The sequence below is a fragment of the Abramis brama genome, assembly GCF_963993115.1.
Source record: "Abramis brama genome assembly, chromosome: 3".
Lineage (NCBI taxonomy): Eukaryota > Metazoa > Chordata > Actinopteri > Cypriniformes > Leuciscidae > Abramis > Abramis brama.
Window position 1 is genome coordinate 25,547,689 of NC_139965.1, and position 21,263 is coordinate 25,568,951.

General features: G+C 40.3%; 1 protein-coding gene across 1 annotated transcript in view; it reads left to right on the forward strand.

Annotated features, from left to right (window-relative positions):
• Nucleotides 1-21,263, forward strand: part of fam189a1 (family with sequence similarity 189 member A1) — a 99,884-nt gene that overhangs the window by 61,612 nt on the left and 17,009 nt on the right. Inside the window, exon 3 of the mRNA XM_084110390.1 lies at nucleotides 20,591-20,701. Coding sequence (XP_083966516.1) covers nucleotides 20,591-20,701 — 111 coding nt within the window. The remainder of the gene's footprint in view (nucleotides 1-20,590; nucleotides 20,702-21,263) is intronic.

Consider the following 21,263-nt stretch of genomic DNA (forward strand, 5'->3'; position numbering starts at 1 on the left):
TCTCTCTCAGACAGAATCTCATGGGAGGAATTCTGGAACGCTTGTAATGCCGTCTGCATTATTTAGTTCAGTGCTTCTCAACTGGTTTTAGCTTCAGAACACAGATTTTACATTTGTCATTATGGAGTAAAACCATGTCTATCTTTGCTGAGAGTGAGCCTATGTTGTAATGCGATGTAGTTTGGGTCACATTGTCTTTTACCTTGTTCATGTCCAAATTGGCATCTGCTTAATTTGACAGCTTCTTCCAAGTTACAGACTAATTTGCGCTAGTGTACTGTGTTTTTACTGGATGCACGTTTTCTTCCTTATACAATCCACCAGTTGAGAACAAATCGGCACCTATGTTTGAGTGTGTATATTAATTTATCTAATACAATAATTCAGATAAATATAGCAATATCATCCATTAAGTTTTGTGCTCTTTCAAAGGAAGCATTATGTAGGGTTACTTAGCGTAGTCATAGAGTCTCACATTTGTTTCTGCTCATACAGTCATAGTAATGGCTCTGTTCATCAATACTGACAAAGGGGATTGTGGGAGCTTGAGTGAATGGGGAGAGCTGCTGTTTCAGAGGCATTTGGGGTATTTGAATCCACTAAATAATACTGCCACTCTCCATCATTGTCATTAATGAGAGAGCTGTGAAAGGAGCCATTTATTATGCTTCAGAGCTCTTGTCTTATTGGTTTTGTAATGCCATAAGACCAACAAATGACTCTCCCCTTCACTCACTCACTTTTTCTCTTTCGTTGCACTCTCTATTTCTCTCAGACTATAGCACACCGTCTACACCAACACACATCTGTCATTTTGACAGCCCCGGTGTTTTGGGGCTACAGTGTCCTCTACTTTCCCCACCCTTTTCCTATATTAAAGAGTGTTATTGTTTTGAGCAAAGCCGTTCGGAGAGACGAGAGAGAGAGTCCTGCCGCTCTCCTCAGACTGGAGATGAATCTCTGAGGGGTCGCTGTCAAGAGCTACAGGAGAAGGGGAAAAATCAGACTGAAGCACATAGTGAGGATATCTGAGCTGTTTAAGAGGACAAAAAAAAGTCAAACAGCCACCTTTTTTTTCACGTAAGAGGCCATTTATAAATTCAATGTGTCTGGCTTCTAGTGTTCATCTGCTTTCAGTTATTTTTAGATGTACAAAACAGCTCGTTATGCTGCTTGATGTTGCAATCTAGCATTTTTTTTGCCATATTTTATTGTATTGTCTTATAAACACACTTGTTTGTTGCATAAATACTTTTACAGCTTACTTTGTTATTCTTTTTGTTATTTGCCTTTAGCGGCTAATGAATTGGAAATCTCGCACATTCATAGAAAACGGCTTACTTCTATTTTGAAAAATAAGGTGGGTAGTACACAAAATATCACATGTGCTGTTTTGAACATATTACATCTAATCATTCTGTAGTTGACTGATTTTGTGTGTGTTCCAGTTTGGCCAGCACAACATAAATGATTGAATTGTTTAATTTTTTTAAAAACACTGTCATCATAAAACGGAATTGACAAAAAATATATACATGTACGTTTTACACATAGATCACTTATAGAGGCTTCTGCAATTAAGCTGTGATAGGAAAACGCACTGTCACCTTTCAGTGAAAGCACAAGATGACCTCTGAATAAAGTACCGAAAGTGACAACAAACAAGAATTATCATATATAAAAGCAGCAATCAGTTAAACAGTAAACAGTAACACTGTAATCTGCATGATTTATTCAGTTGTGTGGTGCTTTGCTGGAAAACATCTGTTGAATGTTGTCTACGCATCAAATAGCCCTTATTTTATATATATTTAGTATTGGTCTGGTCAAGTTATGAAATCATGTATCATGGTTGGAAAAATGCACACATTATTTCTAAGTGCCTAAAGTGTACATGCAACCACAATCCAGCCACAATGAGAGCGTCCAAACTTTATTTAAATTACAAATTAAATATAGTAATAATATAGTAATAATATGATAAAAGCACCAAATCTATCAGAAACAGATTTTAAAAATGTTTCTGACATATCTTGACTTGCATTTACTTTGCAAAGATTGTCTGCCACCAGGGGTTTTTCGCCTCTCATTTGCAAGTTCAGCACTTCCCAATTTTTGTGATGCTCTTACTACTTGCTTTGCTCCGCTGTCAATCCCACAATCCCCAGTGCAATCCTGCCACTCAACCCCCATAAAGAATGAATTGGAATTGCTCGCTGTTGCTCACTGCATGCCAATGGACGTGTATGGTTTAAAAGAAACTACATATCATATTGCAGTGGTTCTGTGGACATTTTCATGTAATTACACTTTTTACACTGACATGGTCCATTTTCATGGTCTCGCCTGGGGCCCCACAGGCCGGCCATGTTTACTTTTCCTTGTATGTAAATATTTGGGTAAATGTTTCCAGTGTGTATTATCCCAGCATAAGTCAGTAGAGGTTTTACTGTTCCTGTGGTTTATTTCACTGCAGAATAAGCACAGACAATGTGATTTGTGTTTATAATCCCCACAAACCCAGAGGTTCCTCTGCCTTTAATCTTCAGGACACTCTAAGATCCTCTAAGTGGGTCTGAAATGAAACCCATATATACGTCATTGCTGAATTTACCATACTGATCTCTGAGAAAATGTCAAGTTAGTTTTACCTGTATCAGAGGCATGGCTGTAGATAAATAATTATATGCCAGTATTTTGAATGGAGAACATTTAATCTGTTCTTGAACCTGTAGGCTGCCATATAGTGACTTAAATATACTGTTCTTTGACCACAACAATCCAGCAGTTTTAATATCCCTATTACATGTCAGGCTCAATATCCCTTTTACATTTCAGACTCAACACAACATCCATTTAATTATGGATTTTGTTAGAAGCTCTGGTTTTGCAAAAGTTGCTTTGATTTAAGTGAACTCTTGAAGATAAATAGCTTGTTTCATTCTCCATTTCAGTTGCACTGTAAAAAGAAAACATGCAGTTGTAACCTTAAAGAGCTATATCTGTCTGATTTGATTCAGTCATCAGGGTTCCCACGGGTCCTTGAAATCCTTGAAAGTTTGTGAGTCTGAAAAGATTAAAATTCAAGGCCCTGGAAAGTTTTTGAAATAAACATATGTAATCTTCTTCGTCAGTGTGCTTCCCCAAATGTCTCTACGTTGTGTTTATGTGATGGATGAATGAGGACACCAAGATCGTGGTTGTCACAGCAGTGAAGCTTTAATTTATTGGGCTCTTTATCTGCATCAGCCACTATGAAGCACACAGCAACATCTTTCCATAAGGAAACAGAACTGTTAGTTACCAATAATAACAATGCATACAAAATTATAAAACGAAATAATATAGTTTTAGCTGCAGTTATATTAACCTCAAATCACGGGGGTTCTCAAACACTGGAAAAATAACTTTCAGCATATGACAAATACAGTTAAATGTCAGATGCATCCAAAATACAAAGAATAAAACCCCAAAATACTCAGATAATACTCATCCATCGAAAATAGCTGCACATATATGTTAGTAAACATCTTTAACAGCAATATATTTCTTCAAATAACATAGATGGCCAAAATAATTAAAGAAATTAAATAGATTAATCAGATAACAGTGAAAACCCTCCTTACCTGTCCACAAGGAAATAGAACTGAATTAAACAACAGCTCCATCCATGTAAAGAAGGGCTCACTCACACAGTGAAACACTCATGGAACACACAACACAGCTCCCCCCTAAGGCTGGGAGAAACATTTTACACCTTCCCTACATATAGATACAGGTCCTTGAAAGTGCTTGAATTTATTTTGTGCAAGAAGTTTTCTGGAAAAAAAATCCATATTATTGTCTCCGGTCCACTAATGTTTTATTTCACCCACACTTCGTGGCCTATGCATACTAATGTAGCTTGTTGATTTACGTTAGTTACGCGCATTTACGAGTTACGTTAAGTGTTTCCCACGTGAGGTACCTTGTGTTGTACGTTGCCATGACGTTCACATGAAAATTAAGCGTAGCGTCAGTTCTGGCAGGTCACGTTAGTCAAGCTCGCATCAGCTGATCCACGTCTACCTATAGGTCAGGGATAGGCAACTCAGATCCTGGAGGGCCACTGTCCTGCAGAGTTTAGCTTCAGCCCTGATAAAAACTCACCTGCCTGTATCTATCTAGTAATCCTGAAAACACTGATTGCCTTGTTCAGGTGTGTTTAATTAGGGTTGGAGCTAAACTCTGCAGGACAGTGGCCCTCCAGGACCGGAGTTGCCTATCCCTGACCTATAGGAATACAATGCCTATCACTGTATACATATAAGCTCCTTCAGTATTATCAGCAACTATCGCGTTCTCAGGCGCTAATTACCCTCCTCCATCCCCAGCTCCTCCTCTAGTCCAGTCAGGATTTGGCATTCTGATTCCCCCTGAATCTGACTTAAATTCTCTAATTATGTCGTACATTGAAATTAATTAATGATATCTGCAATACATTTATGTTGGTTCTGTTCTGTTTACCCTAAGGGGGGTTATTGCTGCTCTCCCTGCTCTTATCCATGCTAGGCTGCATGGATGCGCAGGGAGTTCTTGCCCAGAACAGAACCATACCGCCAATCCTAACTGCTAACTGTCAATCATATTTAACGATAGTGGTCCTGACAGAACTACTACGATGGTACCTCAACATTTCACTGACACACTGTGAAACATTGAAAAAAATAAGACTGAATAACTGCAATTGCAGATTTCGAACATAGATGGCGACAAAGAGGAAAAACTACGGACTGCAGCTTTAAAGCAGTATCCACCTTAGTTTGCAACACGGAAGTAAATACGATGACGTACTTCCTTATAATGTGTTAGACTTCCGTTTCGCTAGCCGGTAGGTAAGAATCCATTTTGTGGTATAGCACACACAAAACACTATTAAACACCGTGATGGTTAATATTTATCACACCTACGGTGTATAGCTGAAGATGAAAAATATTCCAAGCACAATGTTCTCTCACTATTCCTGATTTCTACAGACACACTCACAACATTCTCCGTGGTCTTGTGGCTGTCAGAGCAGAAACGAAAACTGCTGCTCTCTGTTTTTTTCTGTCGTCTCCAGTCGTTGCTTTTTTTCGTCCATTAGATCAAAAGATCTGAAAAAAGGAATAACAGGAAAAAATTTGATTTTAAAATATATTGAAATACAAAACAGTACTTTTGAATTGTAATAATATTCACAATATTTTTAGTTTACTGTATTTTTAATTAAATAAATGCAGCATTGGTGAGCATAAAGGCCCTTGCACATGAAATTTTCGCACGTTAAAAAATAAATACGACCTCACGTTATGTCAATCACGCTTGTACACTGCCTCCGAAACTTTCGTCTGTCAAAAAAAAATCGAATCAGGTTCGATTTTCTGTGTTTTTCGCATCCGTAGCAAGCATTTTGAATGGTGTTTTGACAATTCAGAGCCACCGAATTTCGGACTTAATAAGGGCCTTAAGGGTCTTCTTTCAAAAACATTAAAAAAAATCTTACCAACTCCAAACTTTTGAGCAGTGCTGTACCTTATTGTGCAGTAGAACCTGAGATTAAGAGGATACTGTGTTTCCACACAGACAGTTTAAAAACATTTGTATTTTAGGGTGGCCTAAAAGAGATTATGGTGTTTTTATCCATCTTTAACACTGTTGGGACATTTTCCCTGGAGCAGCCTCCTGAGTATCTTTATTTAGGGCTGTGTGCATGCAAGAGAAAGCAATGTAAGAAAGAATGAGTGAAATATAGATGGGAAGTAATATTCCTGAGGGATAATGCATTGGATAATTCACCATTTTCAGATAAGGCTGATGAGCAGTGCCCTCCCTTTAGAGACTCTCTGAGTCTCAACTATGCTACCATATTAATTAGAATATGAATTATACTGCTTATCTGATGCCTAGCGATGATTTGTACTCAAGGTCTCTTTGCCAGTTGTGAGGCTAATGTCAAACAATATTAAACAACTATTTTCAGCCTGCTGTTTTCTCCTCATTTACTTAAGAGAGAAAGAATGCCCTCTTTCTAACAGCCTCTGCCGTGTTCAAGAGCAGATCTATATGATTGGCTCAGACGGACACTTTATTCGTTCACAGTAACTGTCAAAGCAGAATGAGAGGCATCCATCATGCACAAGTCAACTCTTTCTCTTGCTCATTTTTTCTGTAGCAGAGTTATATTATAGTGGGTGTCCTTTTAGTGTTTGACATCTTCGTGTATTCTGAGCAATCATAAAGAACAAGCTTAACTGAAGCCCCTATAAAAGTCATGATGTGTTAATGGTGTGGTCATATATCTTACAGCCTTGAATCACATCGTCCTCTACGTGTACGGAGCCATGCAAAGGCAAGCAAACTCCAACCCGGACTATGTGATTTGCACTATAGCTTTTTCTGATTTGGCTGTATTAATTATCTGACGTGATGCAGTTGTGGATGAGAGAGGAAAAAAAGTGCTCCTGTAGATGTTCTCTAGCCCTAATGGCCATCATGAGCAGGCTGCAGCGCGGTTGGACCTCTGATGGCCATTAATGAGCCACCTGATTGAAACGCTGGAACAAAGGACAGTCTGATCTCTTCTATCATGTGACGGTTTCTGCCTCGCTGTACCTTTCTCTGTGTGTGTCTCTCTTTCAACCCTGGGTGTCAGCAACATGGTGCACACCTACAAGTAGAAGAAGGCATAATAGTGAAGCCTCATTACAGGCTGCTCTGTTGGGACTCCATCCAGGGCCTTTTGTTTTGCTCTTTAGAGGTCGGGAACTGATTAAAAGTTGAAAAGTGTGGGTTAATCACTGACTGACCCCCTGTGAGCTTGTGGACCTCAGTCTATTTTAATCAACAAGTCTTTAAAATGGTGCGGTAGACTACTCCACCCACAGTCCAGACATCTCTCTGCCTGTTTCACAGGCTTTTTTGCCACATCGTGTTGTGTTGTGTTGTGTTGTGTTGTGGTTTGGTTTTGCAGTGTTCTTTTCATAATGCAGACTATAAAAATACCAGTAATTAAAATATGTAATACAGCAGTAATTTGTTTTGATAAAATAGTCATTGCATGCCTAATCAGTAGTGTTTTGTTTATAGTGTTACAATTTATAAAATGTAACCGATTAACAGTTATTAAAGGATTAGTTCACTTCAGAATAAAAATTTCCTGATAATTTACTCACCCCGACGTCATCCAAGATATTCATGTCTTTCTTTCTTCAGTGGAAAAGAAATTAAGGTTTTTGAGGAAAACATTGCAGGATTTTTCTCCATATAGCGGACAACGGTTATCAACGCGTTGAAGGTCCAAATTGCAGTTTCAGTGCAGCTTCAAAGAGTTCTACACGATCCCAGTCAAGGAACAAGGGTCTTGTCTAGCGAAACGATTGGTCATTTCCTTAAGAAAAAAACAAAACATTTATATACTTTTTAACCACAAATGCTTGTCTTGCACTAGCTGTGATTCAGCAACATTACGTAATCACGTTGAAACTTTACACTTGACATAGGAGAAAGTACAGTAGTGTTTACAAAGCGAATGTGCAAGTCTAACTAAGTCTAATGTCCTTTACAAAAATAAAAATAAAAGGTAAAACAACGATGTCGGATGATTTTGAAGTTGGAAGAGAAAATGAGATGGAGTTTTTCGCCCTACCATACATTTTCCGCCTACGACAGGTTACCGCCTGACCTTTCCAGCGTGATTACGTAATGTGTGAAGTCGTGGACGTGCGAGACAAGCATTTGTGGTTAAAAAGTATATTTATTTATTTATTTATTTTAGAAAATGACTGATCGTTTTGCTAGATAAGACCTTTATTCCTCGGCTGGGATCGTGAAGAGCCCTTGAAGCTGCATTGAAACTGCAATTTGGACCTTCAACCCGTTGGTTCCCATCAAAGTCCTCTATATGAAGAAAAATACTGGAGTGTTTTCCTCAAAAACCTTAATTTATTCTCGACTGAAGAAAGAAAGACACGAACGTCTTGGATGACATGAGTGTGAGTAAATTATCAGGACGTTTTAATTCTGGAGTGAACTACTCTTTTAACTGTAAGCTGATAAATACTCAATGCACGCCTAATCAGTAGTGTTTTGTTTTGTTGTATTGCTATCTGTAAAAAATCACCTGTAACTTACAAGATGTAACATTAATTTGTTCTGATAAAATACTCAACGCATGCTTAGTATCTGTTGACTGTGAAAGTACACAGTTGCAACTAGTATAAGATTACTGTAGTTTTTCATGTTATTTATTAATAATCAGATCTATTCTACCATTTTATGTTAAAGGCCTTTATAAGTGTAATTTCAGAGCATAAAGAACTGATTATTTTGATTTTACCCAAACAGCTGCTAGTTTTACTTTGTCTCTTTGGAAACTCTCTAATTGGCTTTTCTCTGCCTTGTGTCTCAGAGAGGAACCTTGCCTGCCCTCAGCAGTCGTGGCCTATAGATCAGTCTGTATATCATGACCCTTTCAGGGATTAGTAGCTGTTGTGATGTCAGTCTGTGTTCCCCTGTCTTTTCACAGTGAGTCCTGTTCCTGGTCTGAGTCTTTGTATTGTTTTCAGTTTATTGAATAAAGTGTGCTGCATGTGGATCCTGCTTCCTCCCCGTTTCTACCGCATCGTGACAGAAGAACTCACCACAAGATGGATCCAGCAGCTGTCAGTAACCAAGTACTAAGGAGATTTCTCTCCTCCATGTTTCAAGATGGCCAGCCGATTAAGAGGTATGTGAAGGACTTCTTGGCTACCTCATCTGGGATCACTTGATGACACTGAGCTCATGGACCTGTTCTGGAGCGGGCTGGATGCGGATATCGCTCAGCTGATGCCTGACGACTATACCGGCTGGACTCTAGAAGGATATATTGACCTGGCCCTTTACCTGAGCGGTTCGGCTTTTACTGTGGGCTTGGCCGATGAAACACCCCGCAAGCTCACAGTACCCCCTGAGTCAGTTCACATCTCGCCTGTCCAACCAGAGTCCCTTCACTTCAGCCTAGCCGAGCCTAAGTTCCTCCATGTCACGCCAACCATCAAGCCAGCCATCGCATCGGTCTATGGCCATCCAGGACTTGTTTCCAGCGTGGCTGATTCCCCGCTGATGTCAGCTCGTGCTGCCAAGAGAACCATCGCTCCCGAGCCCTTCCAGCCTGAGCCTGTCCAGCCAGAGACTGTTCACGTCACTTCTGCCGATCCAGAGACTGTTCACGTCGCTTCTGCCTATCCAGAGACTGTTCACGTCGCTTCTGCCGATCCAGAGACTGTTCACGTCGCTTCCGCCGAGCCAGTGTCTCTGGACAAGATGGCCACCGAGCCAGTGTCTCCGGACAAGATGGCTGCCGCCACCGAGCCAATGTCTCCGGACAAGATGGCCGCCGCCGAGCCAGTGTCTCTGGACAAGATGGCCGCCGCCACCGAGCCAGAGTCTGTGATGGTCCTGCCCAGCTAAAAAGCCCTCTACGCCGCTGGTCCTGCCCAGCTCAAAGCCCTCTTCGGCGCTGGTTCCGTCCAGTCCAGAGCTTCCTTCGCCGCTGGTCTCGTCCAGTCCAGAGCTTCCTTCGCCGCTGGTCCCGTCCAGCACAGAGACTTTTCCGCCGTTGGTTCTGCCCAGTCCTGAGCCTGTCTCCACCCCAGATCCTCAGCCCTCACCTGAGATGGCCACCGGCATGCCAGAACCTCAGCCCTCACCAGAGATGGCCGCCGACGTGCTTGTTCTTGAGCTGGTGTCTGTTCTTGAGCCGGTGTCTGTTCCTGAGCCGGTACCTGCCCCAACCTATGACTCCGTAGCTGTCTCCAAGAAAATTTTTTGGGGGGGGGGGGGCAGTAGGTCCCGCGATTGGACCATGGAGGCCGCGCCGCCCTGGCTGCCTGAATGGTTGCCTTCGCCTGAAGGGTCGTCTCCGCCCTGGGGGTCGTCTCCGCCTGAAGGGTCGTCTCCGCCCTGGCCGCCTGAAGGGTTGTCTCCGCCATGGCCGCCTGAAGGGTCGTCTCCGCCCTGGCCGCCTGAATGGTTGCCTTTGCCTGAAGGGTCGTCTCCGCCCTGGGGGTCGTCTCTGCTTGAAGGGTCGTCTCCGCCCTGGCCGCCTGAAGGGTCGTCTCCACCCGAAGGGTCTTCACCTCCATGGCCACCCGAAGGGTCTTCACCTCCATGGCCGTCTGCACAGTCTGCTTTTCCCTGGCCACCAGTCCTCACTCAGTCTCCAGGCCCTCTTCCATTCCATGGCCCAGGTCCGCCCTCGTTCCATGGCCCAGCTCCGCCCACATTCCCTGGTCCCGTTCCCTGCACGGACCTGGCCCTCCATCCCTCCCCCGGGACCGCCTCTGCTCCACCACCCTCCCGAACTGTGTTTCCGGTTTTGATGGGCATCGGGAGCCGCCCATAGAGGGGGGGCTATGTTGTGATGTCAGTCTGTGTTCCCCTGTCTTTTCATGTTTATTAGTCTCCCAAGGTGTTTTAGATTAGCCACGCCCCCTTGTTATCTTGTTTAGCTTGTTTGGCCTTGTATTTAAGCCCTGAGTTTTAATCCAGTCTTTGTGAGTTCTTGTGTTGTTACTGTCGATGTTGGTTGTACTGCTCCTGAGTCCTGTTCCTGGTCTGAGTCTTTGTATTGTTTTCAGTTTATTGAATAAAGTGTGCTGCATGTGGATCCTGCTTCCTCCCCGTTTCTACCGCATCGTGACAGTAGCTAACAGTAATAAATGAAGGTGTAAGCGATACCTACTCCTGGTGTTTAAGAAATTTTCCCCTGAATAGATCCAACGGCTGTGAATAACAGAACGCGGGGATTGCCGTGACTGCCTCTGCCCTTGGAGTCTTAACAATAACACCTCAAGGGTTTGTTTGGACGGTGCGAGCTAAGCGTCTGGTCAGGGTGGAGAAGTCACTTATGAGATATTTGCACTGAGACAGGACAAATGGGCACTGCACAGCTTTAATCAGATACGGCTGTGGCTGTGCATATTATACATGCTGACAGAGAAGTGTTCTCTATCATTCTCCTGACACGTAAATCACCCTCTGTAGTCCGTGGATCCCCCTGTTAATCTCCTGAATGTAAAGCAACCTCTAACCTTTCTCTTTTCTGTTTATCAAAGCCGCTATGAGAAAAGAGCAGAAAGTCAAGACCCACAATACAAAACACACACCATGTTTTTGTTTCACTGAAGGCTTGCTCACCCAGCCTGAATGTTAATTCTATCATACGATTATGGGCTTTCATTGGCCATTCGTTCTGTCATTTTCACTTTTAGTTTAACAAGCCATAAAAACACTCTGAGACAGAATGCAAGAGATAAAATGAGGGAGACAGTAGAGGTCCAGACCTTTTTCCTTCCAAGCGTGAAAACAATGACAGGAATGGTGACGCGAAATAGAGATAACGTTTGAGAAAGAAAAAGAAGAGAGAGGAAGAACAAGTGAATGAATCCACCTTTGACTGTCAGTAGAATGATGTTTCTCTGCCCTTAAGGTGAGTATTCTAGGATGTGGAAAAGTGATTTGGCAGGAGCCAAAACAAAATGGATGTCCTAGAAGTAAACAAACTCTAAGAACAACAGAGAGAGCGACAGCATCAAAACAACGCAGTCCCGATCTCATCCGGGCAGAGATAATTGAAAATAAATGATGTGTTGTCGCAGAGGTGCTGCAGACTAAATACTAATTTGTGCCGCAGAGGCGGGAAGGATGCTAAACCAGCATGTCAGCAGTGTGAACAGGCTGTAACCTCTCGCCTTCTCATAGTTGCCGGTCTAATCTTTTTTTATCCATTAATTCAACTAGGCCAATTTAGATGTTTGCGGATTTCACAGGTTAAGCTAGCTCTGAGTCCACATGTGTGAGCTCTGCCAATAATTGCTTATTTATCACTTTTTGCTCTCTCTTTTCCGAAAGTCACAAGTCAAAAGGAGGTTATTTGAGTCTGTGTAGGGTCAGGAGACTATGTTTAAATTGGCTGTCAGTGTAGAAGTTTTTCTGAGAATGAAGTAATCTTCCCGAAATGAATAATCAACGGGGTCTACAATTAATGGACAAAGCTATCTGATAGCATTCCCATTTTTTGTCAATGGCATTTGCTTGACTGGCACGTCATCCATCAGGATTCTTCTGCCATATTTTCTCACTAAACTTATGAATAATCGCTCTGAAGCTGAGAGGTTCATTTCTCGCTTTTAAAGCAACACCAAAGCACTTTTCCTCTTCGGTCCCCCTACAGGTCGGAAGCGGAATTGTCCATTACCGCCGTTGTAAATAATTTAGCCTACCGTCGCACGCACGCTATTTGTTTATCCAGCACCGGCTTTGGAATTAACTATGTCCACAGACAAGGTAGAGTATGTTGCATGATTTTATGAAAGTATGATGTATTGCGACATCAGAAACGGCTATTTTTTTTATAGGTTCCACCTATCGGCTATAGTAACGCTTGCCGGTCAAATTTGTAGTTATGTCTCATTCGAACTACAGATCCGCTACCCGATGTGGCAAACTTGCATAGTGCGGTTATAGCCGATAGAGGGTCGCAAAGCGAATGCAGAAGTGTCGTTCACCCTGTTACGAGTTGATGAATCACTGAAACGTTTTTGGAAACATTATTTTAAGGTACAAAATAATCTTTGGTGTTGCTTTAAGGGCCCTCAGAAAATGGTCAAAACATACCACTATAGTGAAATATTTGTGATTTTAACTAAATCAATTGTTTTTGAAGGAGATAAATTGTATAGTTATGTCATCTTCCAGCAGGGGCTATTTAGCCTATACTTACCAACTAAAACGTGACTGCTTGATATTAATGAAATATCTGAAATTTTGTAGTATAAATGTAAAGATCAATTTCACAAATAGCTAACACAGCAGAAATGCCTTCAATCTCCATCATGCAGCCAGCATACTCAGACTGTGATGGACACGTTCACTTTTTCTTTGGCATTCATGATGTGCTCTTGATACTACATGCTCCCTCCGCCACCATATAGCTAATGAGTGTAATGAGGAGCTGGATGGGCAAAGACAGAGGATTGGCATGATGAAAGGTAATCCTCCATCAGCAGGGCAATTAGCAGCTGACATTAGACTGAGCTGAGAGCAGTGATGGGGTCTGAGACCTGCCCAACACCTCTGTTTATCAAACAGAGAGACAGAGATGTGCTTAGTGTAAGTCATCACCCTGTCTGAAAATTGATTGTGGTGATTATTTTCTTTTTCTTTCTTAGGTATTTGACATTGATAAATTGAGTCATGGGGGCGAGAGATAGCGAAGGACCCAGTGTGTTTACAGTTTGGTGAAGCATGTGGATTTTGTTTAGGAATGTGTCTCTTGGGGCTTTGTTTGAACATCTTTGAAGTCAATGATGAAGGGTTTCCTTTTTGCTAAATGTCCCTGCTCCAGAAATTTTCTTAACTAGCTAGTGATGTTAGTTTTGGAGTCACGAGTTAGGCAACGTTGTAGATTGAATTTTAATTGTTAGGGACATTTTATTTAGTATTCAGGAGCACAGGTATAAGTCATACACGTTTGGACAGACATAAGGGTGAGTAAATAATGACAGATTTTTTTATTTTGGTGTGAATATGCCTTTTTTTTGTGATATGAAATATGAATTTTGCTATTGTGTTTATGTGTGAATGAGAATTTTGTTGAAATTCCCATTGTAACAAACCATGTTCTTCTAATAAGATGTTTTGATTTATTTGATAATCTGTCTCCTGATGTCATGATATAACAAAGAACTATGGCAAAAAAAAGAAAAAAAAGAAAATAAAACACTGGCAAAACAGAGGCTTTGGTTCGGAACGCAAACAACATTTCACTAATTTCCTCATTTACACATTTCCTCAAATTACACAGTTCACAATTACACAGTACTCACTCATCTATGTAAAATAACCAAACAAACATCTCCACTGTTGATCAACTGTTCATGTCCAAATAATACATAATACGATTAAAAAATCGTTTTTAAAAGAATTTGAGGTGCACACAGGTTTACGTCAGAGTAAACACATCAGGCTTTAACACGCTTTTAACTTTTAATTTATTTTGGAAGGTGAAATACAATATGCTAATTTTGCACTTGGGTAGATTACATTTGATAATTACATGAAGTCACAATTTAATCCTTTTTCAAATGTTGGTAGGAATTGTTCAGTAGTCTTCCAGTCCAGTCTACCATTCAAACCCAAATTTACACACAGAATAAAGCTAATTGTCTTTTGAATTTGAATTCATGCCCGGATCAATTTTGCTTTTTTAAAATAAGCATAGAAGGTGTTGAAGGTCTCGTATCCCCTGAGGAGAAATAGCGCTCTGTTAAATGGGCTGAGTGTAAGTTTTTGTAAGTCTTATTTGCGAGATTGCATCAGCCTATTGTTCAAGGCAGTTCAACTTTCAGGAGCTTATTGAGCGGTTGATGCTTGACTGCTCCACTCCTGAACAGTGAGTTTGATAATATTAACTGATCCTGCAATGGAGAAACTGGGTGCTGTTTTAGGATTCACTCTGTTTTTAACTGTTTATAACCTGTAAATAATAAATCATAAATTACACCACATATGGACATGCACATGTTTTGCTGGGTGATGAAGATAGGTACTATGCAGTTCACAGTGATACATCTCAGATCGTATACGTACATGTTGTTCTAAGAAAAACATAAGGTAGTCCAAGTAGTGAAGAATGGGCAAATGCAAAAGAGAAAACACTGCTTTTGTGCATTAGAATAGGCCCTTGTAATGAAATGATGAATTACTGTTGTTTGATAATGTACATTCATTTGTGGTATAACGGTGTCTTTGCAGCCTCTAATTTGTGTGTAGAAGTAAAATAGGAAATAAAAGCCATATTAAACCGTATTTGTCCCGTTTACGTAATAAAAAGTGTCCCTGGATACACAACACTGAATTGATGGTGCCAATGACAAACTATAATAAGCACCAGCTGTATCTCATCACAATCTGCCAGTGATATTCTGTTTTAATGCCCGGCTTCTCTTGTTCAAACCATATATCTCTGGCTCAGAAGCTGCTGATATGAGGGGCGGGCGGTGTTGATTGGACGGTAGGTGGTTCTTTTGTCACAGTGAGCACAAACATCCATGTGTTTGTATCTCCACCAGGTGGTCCAAGAACATCACAAATATTTTCTGCCCACATTTTAGCTCCAGATTCTGGATCCCGATTTGTTTTCTTTAAAACCTCTGAATGAAATGTCTCTCAGCTTCTTGCTGTGGTCTTTCCAGTAGTTAATCTCGCTAGACTTCCTCCCCCTTTACCGGATCCTTTCAGCCAATAATGCTAAACCTAAATGCCAATACATAGCCATATTGACAGGTGTGAATTGTTTCATGGCTGAAGACCATTTGCGCCCAGCGCTGGCGTTTGTGAGTGGCATGTGCCAGACGAGTCGTCGTACTGCTTGGCATGCAGGTGGCAGATGGGCTGTAATTAATGAGAACCTGTTAAACAGTGATATGTGAACCAACACGGTAATTAGAAAACAGCAGCATGGAGCCATGCGAGGTAATTAGTCCATCAGGGCCTGGGCTCTCAGGAGTCAACACTCCTAAGGGAGATTTTAGCCAGACAGAGACAACTAACATGCTTATTTAGAGTATTGAGTGATCCAACAAGTTATAATATCTTTAATGGTAACACTTTCCAATAGACCTTATAGGCGCCATATTGAATTTTACGCTGGTGTAAACGAGTCTGTGAGGGATGGACTTAGTCTTTTCAATGGCATGTAATGTTCAAAAGTCACAACTTTCAAAACTGTTTTTGACTAATAAAAGTCTTTTGGAAGATGTTTCGTCAACTGAACAATTGGTATGTTGTTACATCTCTCATAGACTCGTTTTTTATTCCTGTCAAACTATTTAATATAGCACTGCCCTGACTATGGTCTATAATGTTCAATTTGTTCATGACCTAATATGAACAATAGTTTTTAGCATTTATCTGGGTTAATGTTACTTTATAACATTCATTTATATTAATGTATTTTTAAAATATTTTTTGTATAAAATGTATATATTATTTATATATAAAATATAGTTAGTCGTACATTTTTATAGTTATACGCACTACCGTTCAAATGTTTTTTGTTAAAAAAATACAATGAAAACAGTAGTATTGTGAAATATTGCAATTTAAAATAACTGTTTTCTATTTATATCTTAAAATATAATTTATTCCTGTGATGACAAAGCTGAATTTTCAACAACTGTCTTCAGTGTCACATAATCATTCAGAAATCATTCTAATATGATATTTATTTTTATTATCACAGTAGAAAACAGTTGTCCTGCATGTTTTTGTGGAAACTGTTTTTGCAGGATTATTTGATGAATAGAAAGTTCAAAAGAACAGCATTTATTGCATTTTTTTAACGTTTTTTTAAATGTCTTTGCTGTAAATTTTGATCAATTTAGTATATCGTTGCTGAAATAAAGTAATTTATTTGAGAAAAAAAATCTTAGTGACCCCAAACGTTTGAACGGTAGTGTATATAATATGTGTTGAAGTTAACATTGATATAGATTAAAAAAATGCTGTAAAAATGGTTGTTCATTACTGAAAGAAAAATTATCATATTTATACAGTTAGTATGTAGAAAGCTGCTGCTAAAGCAAAAGCCCAGGCAACCTGCAGAATGCCTGTGAACCAGTTGGAGAAGACAGCGTGTTGCAATTAAAGTTAAAGATTGAATTTGAGTTGCAGTAGTAGATTCAAAGCATAGCAACTGAATTTGTCTTTTGATATTGCTCACTGCTAACTACAAAGCATTTGCTGAAAGAACCATTTTCCCTCCTCTGTACTACCAGCAGAGTAAATTAGAGATAGACAGGAATCGTGTATTTCATTGGCTACGCTCAGCTTGCATTGAAAGGACGTCTGAAGAGTGGCCCATTAAGCTTTCCCTTATCGCTCGCGTTCTGAATAACATCTTTTCAATTTTTGCTTTACAAAATCAGCCTCATTATTGCCTGCATTTTAACCTGGTCCTCAGCCATCATTTGTGCTGTAATGTGTTTTCTCTCTCTGAAGTGATGGAGATGTCACCTTCCTGCCTGAAGCTCGGGTTTGGTTTCATATTTGTCATCTTGTACAAGAAAAACATTCTAACATGATTGTTGTTGTCAGTGATTAATTATGAAAATCCAGTTTCCCACAGCAAGCAACAACAAATGTGATGTGTGTAAATCACATTTTTTAAATGCTTATTGGATGCATAGATTCCCACCCTGCCTATGCTCGTAACCTTTTTGTGTCATTTGGTCAACAAGACAGAACACAACCTAGTTCAGTCATTCAGCTGCAATGGATCACCATGTCATCTCTACAATGTCTGCACTTTATTAAGTGTGGAGGAAATCAAGCGTGAGGTTTCCTGTAAGCCTGAGCCAAGGACCCTCACAGCCCCAGGACACTTGTGAACCTCCTCGTACATCAGCCTCTTAAATTTCCAGTGTGCTGGTAGCCTGACATTCATATCTCCCAGCATCCCTCACACCCCCCTCCCGCATATTGTAAGCGTTAATCTGCATCTATGTGACAGAGTTGAAATGACTCTAACTTTCACTTTCCAACTCCTCTCACTCTGTCTCTTTCTCTCTCCACTGACATGTCTGGTATTGCAAGGTTAATGTCCCGTCAGGTAGAGGGCCTCATTAGTAAATTATCGTGTTGTGGAGGTAAGGCCGGTGCTGATATACGGCTCAGTGTCCTAGCCAGGCATCTGCCCGGGCTGGACCTGATGTTCTCCCACACACAAACTGTGATTTAAAGCAGCCAGAATGTCCAACGTATTTCATCCTTCAGGACTGAAATCCCAGAAGTGTCAGCTCAGAAATAAAGAGAATTGTTTTTAATGGAGAGTTGGGGGAGAGGAACCAGGAGTTGCGGTTCTGCCAGCGGTGCAAAAAGAGGAAAAATGACCACGCTTGAGATCTATCAAGCGGCACGGGTCCGCATTGATAGGATGTGGGACGGGGGAATTACGCAAAGATTGGTTTCTCTAGCTGACCATATGTCACTGGCCGTGTATCAGCATGGCCTACTGAGGAATTGTGGGAGAGGTAGTATATCAACACCCAGAGAAAAATAGCCCAATGCTCTGAAGTGCACTTGTGTTATTCATTTATTCATGTGAGCTGTTAGGGGCCGTCTCTCACAGTAATGAGCCAGGGCTCAGATGGTGAGATCAGCGTTAATTGTTTTGGTTGAAGTCATTGATTATTGAGTGCTTTAATTATTAGTCACATCTGTTCCTTTCGCTTTCCCCATGGATGAATAGTTCTGATCAATCACGTTCGATCTTTCACGCTCTTACGTCAAGTCCCATAAACCACAATTGGTTTATTTTTGGTCTGATAAACTAAACACACTCTGGTAATGATTAGACTTTGTAAATTGTCTTGCAAATAAACTAGATAGCAAGATTAGAAATCAGATCATCTAAATGCTGAAAAATGAAGAAGAAAGTGTAAGCGAGAGAGGGAGAGATCCTGCACCAATTTCCAGGGCTCCCTTGGCCACAGAACACGTGGTTGTGAAAAGTAAGAAAAATATCTTTAAAAGTCATAAATTATGTAGTGAATATATCTTCTTTTATTTTTAGTTATGCTCAACTCTATCAAATCAACATTCATTATTATTATTATTTTACTTTCATAATATACATGTTTGGAATATAATCTTTTTTAATTAATGCTTTTATTTAGCAAGGATGCATTAAATTGATCAAAAGTGACATAATAACATAAAGACATTTATAATGTTACAAAAGATTTATATTGCAACTAAATGCTGCTCTTTTAAACTTTCTATTCATCAAATAATCCTGAAAACAATTATGGTCACTTTAGATTAGGGTTCAATTCTCACTATTAACTATTAACTATGACTTTTGCCTCAATATACACTCACCTAAAGGATTATTAGGAACACCTGTTCAATTTCTCATTAATGAAATTATCTAATCAACCAATCACATGGCAGTTGCTTCAATGCATTTAGGGGTGTGGTCCTGGTCAAGACAATCTCCTGAACTCCAAACTGAATGTCAGAATGGGAAAGAAAGGTGATTTAAGCAATTTTGAGCGTGGCATGGTTGTTGGTGCCAGACGGGCCGGTCTGAGTATTTCACAATCTGCTCAGTTACTGGGATTTTCACGCACAACCATTTCTAGGGTTTACAAAGAATGGTGTGAAAAGGGAAAAACATCCAGTATGTGGCAGTCCTGTGGGCGAAAATGCCTTGTTGATGCTAGAGGTCGGAGGAGAATGGGCCGACTGATTCAAGCTGATAGAAGAGCAACTTTGACTGAAATAACCACTCGTTACAACCGAGGTATGCAGCAAAGCATTTGTGAAGCCACAACACGCACAACCTTGAGGCGGATGGGCTACAACAGCAGAAGACCCCACCGGGTACCACTCATCTCCACTACAAATAGGAAAAAGAGGCTACAATTTGCACGAGCTCACCAAAATTGGACAGTTGAAGACTGGAAAATTTTTGCCTGCTCTGATGAGTCTCGATTTCTGTTGAGACATTCAGATGGTAGAGTCAGAATTTGGTGTAAACAGAATGAGAACATGGATCCATCATGCCTTGTTACCACTGTGCAGGCTGGTGGTGGTGGTGTAATGGTGTGGGGGATGTTTTCTTGGCACACTTTAGGCCCCTTAGTGCCAATTGGGCATCGTTTAAATGCCACGGCCTACCTGAGCATTGAATTAAGAACACGTAGAATTAAGGCAGTTCTGAAGGTGAAAGGGGGTCAAACACAGTATTAGTATGGTGTTCCTAATAATCCTTTAGGTGAGTGTACTCCTAATTACTGCTCATTAATAGTTAGTAATATAGTTGTTAAGTTTAAGTATTATTGGGTAGTAAAAAATGGCCATGCAGAATAAGGCATTCATATGTGCTTTATAAGTACTAATAAACAGCCAATAATAGTAAAATGCATGCTAATAAACAACTAGTTAATATTGAGAATTGGACCCTAAACTAAAGTGTTACTAAAATTTATTATGGTTTCCACAAAAAAGAATAAGCAGCAAATCTGTTTTTTAACATTGATAATAAGAAATGTTTCTTGAGCAGCAAATTAGGATATTAGAATGATTTATGAAGAATCATGTGACACTGAAGACTGGAGTAATGATGCTGAAAATTCAGCTTTGACATCACAGCAATAAATCTTTATTAAAAACAAGAAATATTTATTAAAAACTGTACTGATGATATTTCACAATATTACTGTTTATGATGTATTTTTGATTAAAAAAAATGCAGCCTTGGTGAGCATAAGATAAATAAAAAAAACAATGACATATCTTATCAACCCCAAACTTTTGAACGATGGTGTACATATTTCACAAATAACTGGAAAGGTCATGGACCGTTGGCCAATATGTGGGAACCCTTTATGTGGAATCCTTCTGCAAAGGCTGTTTAATGAGGTGAAAAATGGCATCCTACTGTTTTTTTGTTTATTAAGAGTCTTAAAATACCACGATAACCTCAGAAACTGACAGTCTGTTCCCTTTCTTTCTCCACAGATAACTTTCTTCATGCTGTTGTCTGCTGTGTGTGTGATGCTGAACCTCGCAGGAGCCATCCTTTCCTGTCAGAATGCCCAGTTGGTCAACTCTCTGGAGGACTGTCAGCTGGTGAGAGAGCCATGTCCTCAAACACATGCCTGAAATCACTTCTTTGTTGTAAAGGAAACCTTAAATAGATTCGTATGTCCAAACTGAAAATAGCTTAGTCCTAAACCTGTGTATTTTATCATCTTCTCAAAAGCAGCCTGTCACTAAAGAATCAATCCATTGAGCAATTACAGCTCCCAAGAGCATCATTCATTAACACGATGCCCTTGTCAAGATTTCAGTGAAATTAGCTCAACATTCAGTCGCTACGGCAGAGAAAATGAGAGTGTCTGCCGGGACCCTTTTTTACGTCCTGTAATATTCTGTTGGAGCAGAAATAAATATTAACACCCACCACCTTTGTCCTCATTAAAACGGGTGCCTGATCATCAGCCGAAGCTCACTGGGATTTTCTAGCAAAAAATAAAAAAATAATCGTAATCATCAATTTTCTGGGGAGAGTAAAGAGTGCAGCAGATGAGTGAATAGGAGTGGGTGAGCCTTCTTAGTGGAAGTCAGTTCATGTAAATTAGCCATGCTAGTGCCGAATGTCCTGTCATGAGATCACTTTGCCTTTGCTAGA